We start from the raw sequence: 12,396 nt of genomic DNA, 5'->3' as shown, positions 1-12,396 counted from the left end.
TGATATCAGATTGGTATTAGTGAGATTAGTGGATGTCACAGGGCACGGTAAAATGTGAACATTGAGCCAGAAATCAATGCCTGGCTGGGTCTGTTTGCCTGGCATGAGTGAGCCTTCTGGGAAATACCCGAGGAAGAGAGGGGGAGATGGTGAGAGATGGCACAGAGAGTGGATGGACATGCAGATTAATAACACTGTGTGTGGACAGACAGTGAGCCTCTCCATGGGATGCCATCTCTTACACCGTGGCACCCTGTGGAGCACCGCTCATAAATACACTTGCACTTTGATCACACACACCCACACACACACATTTTACATGCAAGAGGTCTTTGAATAAGAGCTGTTGGTCATCTCAGAGCCCCTTTTCCTTCACACATATCTCATGAATTTTTCAAGTTTTTTTAAAATCTTTTTTGTCCAGCAATGGGAGATAGAGATAGAGCATAGCTAGGGTGTGTAAATGTGTTTGCATTTCTAATCATTTCTGAAAGGGAGATACTGATAAGGGAGTACTGCGTTTACTTCCTTGGAAGTGTCGTCTGTATATTAACGGTCATGCAAGTAGGACACACAGGGAAGGTTGCATATCAGCATCTAAATAGTTTATGCTCTTCTGATACTGTACTCCTGAATCTGATGTTGACATAAATAAATCATTTAAGTGTGTGTGACACTAACATGTTATTCAAGAAAGCACTACAGCGTTGTCGGTCATTCAACAACAAGTGCAGGCGAGTGCCTGAAATTGCCTTTTAGTCGCCATATTTTTGAAAGTGGAAATCATGGGAGTATTGACACTGAAATTTTGAGGTGTGGACTTTGGCTGGAGCCCTTCTGTGTGAAGTATGTTCGACCCTGACTCACAGTAAAGACACTCAGTGAGTATTGGGGAGGAAAGCTGTGACAATGCTGCCACCTGCTGTCAGGAGCACATGAGTGAGTGACCTGGTGGAGGTGCTGGTTGGGTTTTTACTTTGTGAGAGAGACAATGTTCTAATCAAACTTATCTGGGAGCCATTATACATCACATCTGCCCTACATAGACTCTTTTTGTTGTCTCGATTGTGTGTGTGTATGTTGTGTGTTTATCCACAATCTGTCCCTTAGCTTCCTTTATCACAAATTAAATACTGTTCCATTCAATACACCAAACACAAATGATCAAATAACAGGGAGGAAATTACATTCAGCTTTTTGTCGTATCTGATCTATTGTTGCTTGGGAGCACTTTAGACAGATACAACAGCCATGCATGATTTTTAAATGCAGGAGAAAGGTTTAGGATGACCTCATGGCCAGAGAGGCATTCATCTTAACCTGCTTTTCCCAGTGAAGTATTCTTTCCAGACCCCTGTCTGTGGCTCCATCTCAAAATGCCAGTCATGATTAATAGAAAGGATTGCCATCTACTGTGTGTCACCAGCATTCTGTGTGATGGACAGAGGCACTTGAGTAAAACATGCAGCACTGGTAGAACTGGCCTTTTCCCCATTTAATAGAGGCTGGCATTTTTATTGTTCTGAGCGCTGGGCAAAATTGCATAGATATGAAAAAATGGTTTCTCTCTACAGCTTGTTAAAAAAGCAATTATAGAAGCTGCACAATAGCCATTGTAGAGCATGTTCCTTTATTGGTGTCATGGCTTTCATTTACTCAATTTGTCCCAAATGTCATTGGTTTGTGTGTGTGTGTGTGTGTGTCTGTGTGTGTGTGTGTGTGTGTAAGAATGTTTGAGAGCAAGAAAAGGGGTGAGGATGGTGTGGGGTAAGAGATATAATGCAGGGATTAGTTTTTTTATGTCACTTCTGACATCTGCCTTTTGTGCATACATTGGACACATTTTGCCACGGTGTTGTGCAGTAGGTAGATAGACAACTTGAGGTATGATGTCTGTATGCATCAGCCACACAGTGATATGGCTGTATCACTGTGTCATTCTCCAGCGAACTGTAGAAAACAGAAACCTCATGGACTTCGCTAAAACGATGAAACATGATACGTTTTAGTATCATGTTTCATCGTGTCATCGTGATACTATTCACTATTCTTTAGTGTTATAGTGATACTATATTTTAGCCATGGTGCCTTGAATTTCAATTTGTCCAATACTTAAAAAAAAACTGCTAAACAACAACTGAAGTTTAAAGCTGGATATGCCAAAGACTAGCAAAGCTAACAAATTAACTTTGAATAATGACTTGTTATTAGGAGGTTCAGCAGTAGGTTCTCTCACTAATAACCGAGAGCATGGACAGAAAACTAATGAACAAATGAAACTCCTCTATTTTAAAACACATTGTGAAAGTGAGGCTAGAGAATCAGGAGGTAACTGTTTTAAAAGGTGATGCCAGTTCCCACAAGATGAATCCTTTGCCTTAAGATGAACAGTTTATGATCATTAGTATGACTGGTAGCTCTGTTATCTAAATTTGAACGACTGGCATTATTCCAATGCATGCTTGTGCTTGGCTGATGATTCCTTTCCCTCTCTTTTCAGGTAAAGAGGAAATAGGTGATGAAGACAAGGGTGATGATGGTAATGTAGCTCTACGGACCATTAACACATGTTCTGAGCCCCTCGGCTCTACCAGTGCTTCTTGATGTCATTTGTCATCAAAAATTGAATTTTCTATTCGCTCCAGTTCAGTCCTTCCGTTCCGTGTGCCACCACTCCAACTTCTCTTATCACTGAAGCTTGGAACAAAGAAACCCCTCAATTATGCATGGTTTTAGAAGTGACATTCTTTTTTGCACTTAATTTATGCATGTCTTTGTGGTTCTGTTGCTCTCATACTGCAGAACAAAGACAAAACTACACAAAGAGATGGAATAAAAAGGCTGTTTGAGGTGATATTGAAAGCCAAGTCAATTCAACTCCAGGCACTAGCACTGAACTTCAATGTTTTCTGTTCCAGCTGCTGTGGGAAATGAAGACGTGGATATGGCGAGTCAAAACCCAGGTATAGTACAGTCACAAGCCAAGGCTCTAGCACAGACTGGGGTGTGATTATGTGTTTCTGTCGGTGTGCAGATTGACACTATACCATACACATCACTCTCTGAAAGGGAAGGAGCGCACATTAATCCAACTCTTATCTTTGGGAGGAGATGAGAATTGTACGAGCTGACCGACGTGCCGCTCGTGGTTTTCACTTCAGCTAAGGGTTTGATTAAAGATCTAACCTGATCAGTCTTGTTAGCAGCAGAGGCATAACTACTATTCAAAGCTCTAAATGCATCTCTACAGGCTGGATGAACACACCCCGAGACTCTGATGTGTTTTGTTGTGCTGACAGCGAGAGCCTTAAGTGAATTGGGTGGGTTTGTGTTTGTGTGTGTGTGTGTGTGTGTTTGTGAGCAAACATGTGTGTGTTACACAGAGGCCACCATTAACGTTGAGCTAGAACCATTTCTCTTCCTCCGAATATCTTCTGTGCTGCTGGTATATAATTAAGATTCTGCATTTGCATATTGGCAGTGAGCAGTGCCTCGCCTCTCTTCTGTTTTTGTTTTATTCAAATCCCATCCCATTGACAACGATTTGACAGATAGAGCCTCTCTGAACATGAATTTTGTAGATATTCTATGAGAGAGTTACAGCAAATCCAGCCCTGGGATGCTATTCAAAATCTGCGATATGTAATTACTTTCTCGTGAGACACAAATAGAGAGGAAGGAGCCAGGAGGAGCAAAGATATACAGTTTTAAACAACACCTGCAGACTAATTCAGCCAAAAATACAGCAGTGGCATCATTCTTGTCTCTGTGTGTGTGTGTGTGTGTGTGTGTGTGTGTGTGTGTGTGTGTGTATTGCAGGTGAATACCAGAGACCACAGATCAATATGTTATTCAATTACATTACATTACAGTCATTTAGCAGACGCTTTTATGCAAAGCGACTTACAATTCAGATTCTATATTATTTCTACACCGTAGGCACAACTACGGGAGTAATTTTGGGGTTAAGTGTCTTGCTCAAGGACACATCGACATGCGACTAGCAGAGCCGGACCGCCGACCCTCTGATTGAAGGACGGCCCTGCTATCCACTTAGCCACAGTCGCCCCATAATGTGGTCTTGGTTACTTTGTAAAATATATCCTTTGCACACAGATGTTTATTAGCACATTTATTTACCTTAAGTGCTCTGCTCCTTCACATTTTGTTTTGTATTAGTCCTTTACATGCAAATGTTGTTCTTTATCTATTAGTAATATGCATGTTTTATTTATCATACCTTTAATTATGCAGGTAATCTCATTTCGACACAGGGTCTCATTCTCAAGAGAGACCTGGTAAAGACACAGCAGCAGTACAACACATAGTGGACATTTATACTGAGACAGAAATACAACACAAATCATAAGTTAGGTATATGAGCTATGAGTGGTATGCGTGCCAAATAGGTAGTTTAAAACTATTATAAAGATTGAGAGCGGACCCTGACAGAAGTTCATTCCAGAGTTCTTACACGTAGTTTAAAATCACATATTTTAACTTTTCCTTCAAACATTAGAAACCACACCCTAGCAAACAAGCACCTAGTGCAACCCTTATAACACTAACCATCACATACTTTATATCTTGGATTACTGTTAGTTGGCTGTTTTAGCAATCTGCATTTAAGCAAGTTTATACAGCCAAAAGCAAGCTCTTTCTCTTGAGAAGATGTTTGTTTTTTACTTCTTTCCTTTTAACCCTGTGCTCTTCAAACTGGAATAGAGCAACCTCTGGGTGTGAAAATGTTTCTGAGAGATTTCCAACAGCAGTCATGACGTATGGGCTTGTTTTCTGCCATGTGTTACAGGATTTATTGTGAAGGCTTTGATTCCCTTTGCCTGAATTAATCCTTCAAAATGTACTTCTTTTTACATTTCAATGTTTGTGCGCCTGCAGATGAAAATTTAGAAAACGAGGAGCCAAGTCAAGAAAAGGATAAAGATGAAAATGAATACCAAGACAAAGATGAAGAGCTAGGAACTGACAACAAGGAAGAGAAAGATGAAGCCAAAAGCATCGACAACGAGAAAGATGAAGACAAAGGTATATAGTTAAGGGTGCATGTGTTTGTTTCTATTCTTTTACATCAAAGACTTTGTGGTACATGAGTTGTCAGTCACAAATATTCATACCAATTTGAAAAAGGTTCAGGTGATGATGTGATTCCCTGATAGCAACTGTTTTTATCACTGCATGCAGCAAAATGTCCAGGGGGCACTGAGGCAGACATGAATAAGTCAGTTCAATGCATGAAACCCTGATGGCCTGAATAATGACATAGCCAAATGGAAACATAGATGTTTACGTTTTTGGTTTACTAGCAATCTAAAATGACACCATTGGGAGATGGGACACTACAAATGCACAATAAGGGTGTTTTTTTATTTTTTATTTCTTGCTGTCAGTGTTTGAATCTGCGAATTCATCTCTCAGCACAGAATAAGCAGAACCAAGTGGGGAGGAAATGGCTCAAATTGTGTGCAGTATTGCACATTGGACTTACAATATTCTATCACTGGAGCCTCATACTGTAGTACTCACACTAACCACAGTAACAAATACACACATAAGCAAAGGTGATCTCACTGAGGACATGGCACGTCAAGCTTCTTTTTGCAGACACGTGGGTGCGATCTCCTGCCAAAACACTGACGTCGTGTGAATGTGTAGCGTAACAAACATGAGAGCTTTGCTTCCTTTTTCCAGCAGAGGCAGAGCAGCCTGCCGAGAAGGCAGAAGATGACGACACAGCAAAGTCCACTGTGGAGATGGAAGGTAAGATCGGATTTGTCTGGATTTGATTTCCTATGATTTGATTTGACCTGATGGACAGTCTGACTGACTGACTTTTTATCAATGTGATTTTACACTCCAGTCTGTTTGTATCTGTATACTTGTGTATTGAATTAGCATGGCCAGCGTTGTTTTTGTTTTGTGCTGTTTGTCAAACTAGTTTTCTCCTGGAATCAATCTCAGCCGGTCTAAGATCTACTTCACCCATACAACATCACTTTGTACAGGAGGTGTAGGCATTGCAGGGGGCCTCAGGAGGTATAACACAGCCTCAGTGGAGGTGCTGAGATCAGTCAATCACATCAGATATAAAAAATGTATTTTTGAAAATATATATAAATAAGACTGACTATCATAGCTGTAAGGATTTAGCATTGCTCTCTCATTGGCAGAAGGAGGCTGGCAATGTTCAATGTTTTTCTATCGTTAACAGCTTATTCCTCTGTGCTTTGTTCAATAACAAAAATCCATCAATGAGCCAAACCATTGCACTGGGTGACCTGGGCCTTCATGAACATTAGCACTGTAGTTTGTTCAGAGTCAATTCCACATACACCACCATGCTGTAGTAATAATCACTAGACCTCCTAATGTGTGTTAATCAACGGCTGGAAATAGTCCCCAACAAATCCACTATTTACTCCTGTTTGAATGACATTTGTTTAAAAGTGCTCAGCTGTTTCAGGAATTTACTTTGCCTTAAAAAAAAAAAAAAAAAGACAGGGTAGAGAAGTCAGAAAGTATTGAAAGTCTTACTTTGTTGGTTTTGGGCTTGTTGACAATAAGAAAAATATAATCAACATTAAATGATATTGTACTGTACAGCTCTATGCATCTCTCTCTGTTTTAGCCAAGTTGCTTTATTCAGCCACTCCAACACATTCTCACCCCAGTGTGTCAAATACAGCAGCTTGGTGGCCCTAAGCTTTAAACTATGACGCTCTACGTACCCCTAGAGTTTTGGGACATGGCAGGCACGGCGCAACAAGTTACGCTTATTATGTGCAGTGTCGTTTCAAAATAAACTTGCACCTTCACAGGGATTTAGGTTTAGGCAACAAAACCACTTAGTTAAACCACTTAGAAAAGAGCGTGGTTGACGTTACCTTGTCTGACTAATGACTCATATGATTAGCGACTCACGACACTAGCGACCGACATGACACATGTCAAAGTTTAATTTTCTTTTGCACGAGACAAGAACAGCTGTCTCCTGGGTGGTTTGTTTGACTCGCCCACCCCGTGTGAACTAACTTGCTTTTTATATCACAGCAGTTGCTCTGAGCAATAAAGACGCGGCTGTGTTTACATTGGAGTTAGTTGCAAGCCCGTTGCATCACTACACTCGCCAAAGAGTGCCTCCGTGCGTCGATGTCGGACGCTGAGGAACATTGGCCACGCCATGACGCATTGGGAATGAAAATGGTTTAGTCAATCCAGTTGAGCTCCATGATAAGGCCAGTCATTTTGTTTGGATCAAACAACTCTTTCTTCTCATTTATTCTCGTTAGTTGACCACATGGGATAATCTATCTTTATTCATCCTCAGCTTTCTCTGGCTCACATTGTCACTGATTGAGGGTATTGTTGAGGGTTAGATTGTTGAGCCCCAGCCACCCATCTCCCACCACTGCACTAACACAAAGGTCTCAGTCACTTCCTCACCTCCATTTCACTTTCTCTTTGACTGACATTCAATTAATTTAGGTTGAGAGTGAACATTCCAGATAGATCCATCTGAGATAGCCTTCTCCATCCTCTCTGAAAAGCCATTGGAATACGTCCAAACACTACAGGCTTTCCATCACTGGAAAGCTTCACTTCAGCCTGTTGATTGTGTCTTGCCTGAGCCCGTGTCTGTCACTGTCTAGGGTTGCCATGGGCCGTGTACTGTGTGGTGGCACTGTCAACCAGTAAACAGTGGTGTCATTCTTGATTGCAGGCAGATTGCATTCTCTATAGAGGAGCAGAGTGCAGACTCAAACTGTCTCGAAGCCCGGCTTAGCCACGCGTAACCGGCTATTCACAGGACGAGACCAAATGATTCCCGAGCCAATACCCTTTATTAAAAATAATAACTGTAATCAGGCTGCCTGCTCATGGCCATAGAGGTTAAATCTGCTTCACTGAAAGGAGTAATAAAATGCCTCATAATGGTGGGAGGAATGCCTAATGAATCAAACAATTTGAGGACAACTGAAAATCAGGTTGCTTCACACACATATGCATACACCTAACCATGAGTCATGAGTGTGTGTCTGTCTTTTACATTAAGTCCTACCTATTTCATCCTTAACTATATTATCTAATGTGCACAAATATCTCAGAGATGGTGATATAATGTGTTTTCTTCTCACATTCCCTGTCGGCTGTCTGATGTTGTGTTTAGACAAAAGAGGAGCTTAACTTGATAGCAGGCAAGGTAGAACATTGTTAAAGGAATGCTTCACCCACAAAAGACCAATTCAATTACTCACCCTGTGTTGCCTTGAATTCTTGAAGAAAATGTTGTTTTTCGCGCATGCCTCAAGGGTGAGTCAAAAAACAGAGAAAAGTCTTGCTATTGAATAGCTATGTAAAACACTTCAGACTCACAAGTGTTTTGAATAGAAAGGTTTTAGCGTAGATGCATGTGTTTGGGAAGCAGTGAGCATACGACTGGATAAATGAGACTTTGATTTCTGTTTGTTGATTATCTGCTCCCTGTGGAGGCACGTCAATAACTCAAGGTAACACTGGGTGAGTTACTGACATGCAAATGATCATTTTGTGGGTGAAGTATTTGTTTAAGCTGTGTACGTTTCTGAAACAAGTTCATACCGTTGGGCCAAATCTCGCCAATCAAATGGACAAATATTGCAGCAGCCTTATGTACATTTGCTGCACTTAATTTCTCCACGAGAATACAACTGTCTTGTTTTGTTAAAAATGTAGGATATGAGGATACACTGGATGAATTATTTTTTCCATTTCCCTTGCCAACTTGCTAAAAGACATATGCCTCTTTGATCCTATAGAACAGCACATGCTTTGTAATGTGCTGTTAGGTTATTTGTTCAGCTGAGTGCATTGATTCATAATATCTACAATGCTGTAGCTGACATCAAACCAGCTATACTGCACCTGTGACGGTGGATGCATTTGATTTCAAAATGACCAGCTTGATACTTTCTGGTCGTTTGACCTTTTCATCAGTGAAGCCTCCTGTATGACAATGTTCACAGTCTACATGTTAGTGATCCCACGATGAAGGATGTGTTGATAGACGGGCAGACATGTCGCTACAGCGTTCTCAAATACCATCCTTTGCATCCACACGTTTATATCCGCGTGCTCCAAGTTGTCGGCAGTGTCTGTTGACAACCTGCTGTTCTCACGTAGCTCAATATTGCACATATGGAAGTGTTTATCACAGCTATGCATCTCAGTCCCAGCTCAGTCGCGCTAAATAGTACAAAGCTTTGTGTTCTATTCATTTTCACTCTCATCATCATTAAACCTTGTTAATGAAAAGATCTACTCAGTCCACACACATTCCCTTGTATTAGATAAAGATGTAGGATACTGCACAGGTAATTTGCTAATGTCTTAACAGTTCATATTACCAAACTATGCCATCTGTTGTTTACATTGCAGGTCTTTTTGTATGAATATGCAGTCGTGTTTAAGCATTTAGTTCTTTCTCTCTAAATTGCTCAGTTTAATGTGATATTATAAGCAACTAAGAACCGTAAGATCCAAACAGTATGTAACAAATATTTCATTCTGGGGGTTTGAGTTCTCTATAATATCTGTGAGAAGTGGAGCTATAAGGAGGCAGGCGGAGCAGAGATTTTGTATTTTTAATCAGGCTCCACACTATGAATCATAGGCTATGTGTTAGATATCTCACTGCACAGGCAATAAGATTCTCAGTCTGATATCTGGGATTCTATAAAGGCTCCCCAAATTGAATCACAATATAAGCAGCCTTTATTTATGAATATTCATAACACACTAAAATGGAAATGGTGGCTATATTGTTATTGTGTTTGAAATATCTATCCAGCAAGCCTTGTTCTGGTGACTTGTGAGAGTGGGCTCCCGCTTCAGGAAGCTCATGAAACATCCATAAATTAAAATAAGACTGTCTTTGCCTAAAGCTAGAAATAAATAAATCTGCGTTGTGAACAGAAATTGTTTTTTCCTTCATGGATGTGTGATTCTCATGCAGGAGTCGATGGCTCTCTTCTTAGCTCCAACGGTGAGATGTAATGGCTGTGCAGATTCAATGCCACCAGTGAACTGCAGCTCATCCTTCTTTCTCTATCAAACTTTGAGTTTGAGCAAGTTTTGTGTGCAAAGCATTTGCATGTCATGCAATGCACCAACACAAACTCAAATAATGTGACCAAAAAACAGTCCCTATAATTCTGCTCTTCATCATATGCCTGGTTATGAAGCACAGACAACCTTATACTCAGAGTCTGAATGGTCCTCGTATTTTTCCGCCTTTGATAAAGAGGCCGACTGTGGGATGAAAGCGGCTCCTTGACTTTGGAAGGACGCTACAGTGAATATTTTAGAGGGGTGGTCTCTACCCAAGCATGGCTGGGTGCAGACGGGCTAATATGTGGACAAACTGTAATGGCACACTAAAGTCAGGCTGGAGGTACCCTGCAGGGCAAGAAAGAGGATGGAGAGACAGACAGACCCAGCAGGTCATCACAACAATCTAGTCTCAACGCAGCAGAGAGACAAGGCACCATTACATCAGCCCAGAGGCTGTTGGAGCTGTGGGGGATTCCCACTGCTCATCTCTCCCTCGATTTTATTTTTTCTTTGCTTCCTTTTCTCTCCTTCGACTTGTTGTGTTGTTAAAAGAAATCATCACCGCAGCACAAGTAAACTCCATTCACACTCATTATCCAAGTTTTCACTTGTTTATGGTTACTTTATTGTCTTGATTTCATGACTTTCTATCTCCAAGTGTTCTTTTTTTTCCCGTGGCGGACAGGAAGTTTTAAGTATAGATGGCTGCGAGTGCTTTATTTAGCGCTGACTCTGCCACAACCGCTCGCAGCTCACTGTATTGGAGGCCCTGAGCAGAAAGCCCAGCTGCATCCACAAGCGCCATATGGTGCCCAAAAACCACATGCACATCATGTACCCCCACCTCTCTCTCTTATAAGATCCACAAACAATAAAAAAGAAACTGCATCAAATTGGAGGTGCAACAAATCCCCTTAACAACTGTTATGAGACTTGTTTTTATTCTCTTGTTTGTGAATGTTATTTGGGGGACGTTATTGATTTCTATGTATTTCACTCCCTCGATGGTTCAGCTTGACTGTAACAGAACAGCAAGCCGGCACAAATGGCTCTTCTAAAATCCAGCAGACTGCCATTATCAGTGTGGAGGTACACACGAAACTCACAGCAACGTGACCCTGTGTGGTCGCTCTTTCATGTTAAAACATCAAGTACAAAGTGTGGAATTTCTTAGTAATCCACTGCAAATCAAAAGAGAGGTTTTTTCTTTCTTTCTTTCTTTTTAGCAGCTTGAATAATTCATCCCAAAATGCATTGTTTTATTCCATTCAGAATTAGTTGGTGCTGAAGTGCGCTTTGCATTTATGTTCCTTCGTCTTAGCAAAAAGGATTTGAAGCTTTGCTTAATTGGTTGTTTTGTGCCCTTTTGTCTTTGCCTTTTGTGAACAATGGGATACTGGGGATGTAAATCTAATTCTGGAGAGCAATACCGTCTTTCCTGTGGCAAAGAGTTGTCGGCACACAATTAACTTTTGGCATAACATTGTATACTGTAACACTGAGTGGCTCCTCAGGGAGAAAGCTGCCACTGGCTGAAGACATTAGGCTATGCTTGTGTTTTATAGCTTTTTACACTGACTGTGAAAGTCCAGGAACAGCACTTACACCAATCACCGCCCTGCTGAGGCATTGTGTGTGAGTGCCGTGAGGAGACTAACCACAGTCTTATCTTTATCCGTATTAATGCAGCTTTTATCACTGAAGTCCATTTGGCTTTGCGCCTCCGCCTTAAACTCCATTTGACGCCTTGTTTTGACGAGCTTTGTTAATTTTAGGTCACTGGATTATCACATTGAGCCTGTTTCCTGACGATATCAATATGAAAAAGTTTCACTTTTTAAAATCCCTTGGAGTCTGAGTGAATTTGATTATTTGCCGTCATTCATCAGCTCAACGGTACTCTCCATCATGACGTGATGTCTTCTTATTGATGAGAAATACAGGACTCTGGACATTTAGCTAGAGATGGGGAATAGACCAACAATGTGCACAATGTCCATTGTGTTGGTCATCTGTGGCCCAGAACCCTGCCTCAAAGAGCAGGTCTCAGGCTAACGGACACACTTGTTTTCTCCTTCTTTGAAGCTCCTCTTTTGATCAGTCTTCTTGTCCTGTCCTCACCCCTCTGCTTGGTTCACAAAGATGGCGAATGAATCATCTCTGAGCAGAGAGAGAATTTGTCAGCCAGCAGAGATGCAACAAATGTGTGTTTAAAAGTCTGCAACACATTTGTATATCTGTTACACACACACACACACACACACACACACACACACACACACACACACA

General features: G+C 41.1%; 1 protein-coding gene across 1 annotated transcript in view; it reads left to right on the top strand.

Moving 5' to 3' along the window:
* macrod2 (mono-ADP ribosylhydrolase 2) overlaps positions 1-12,396 on the top strand; it is a 379,266-nt gene that overhangs the window by 357,809 nt on the left and 9,061 nt on the right. The window contains exons 12-15 of the mRNA XM_031875650.1: positions 2,501-2,539; positions 2,919-2,963; positions 4,900-5,046; positions 5,710-5,778. Of these exons, the coding sequence (XP_031731510.1) occupies positions 2,501-2,539; positions 2,919-2,963; positions 4,900-5,046; positions 5,710-5,778 (300 nt within the window). The remainder of the gene's footprint in view (positions 1-2,500; positions 2,540-2,918; positions 2,964-4,899; positions 5,047-5,709; positions 5,779-12,396) is intronic.

Source organism: Anarrhichthys ocellatus, unplaced genomic scaffold (genome assembly GCF_004355925.1).
Source record: "Anarrhichthys ocellatus isolate YVR2014 unplaced genomic scaffold, GSC_Weel_1.0 scaffold3, whole genome shotgun sequence".
Taxonomy (NCBI): Eukaryota; Metazoa; Chordata; class Actinopteri; order Perciformes; family Anarhichadidae; genus Anarrhichthys; species Anarrhichthys ocellatus.
The sequence above is the reverse complement of the archived record's forward strand: the minus strand, read 5'-3'. Positions and strand labels throughout refer to the sequence as shown.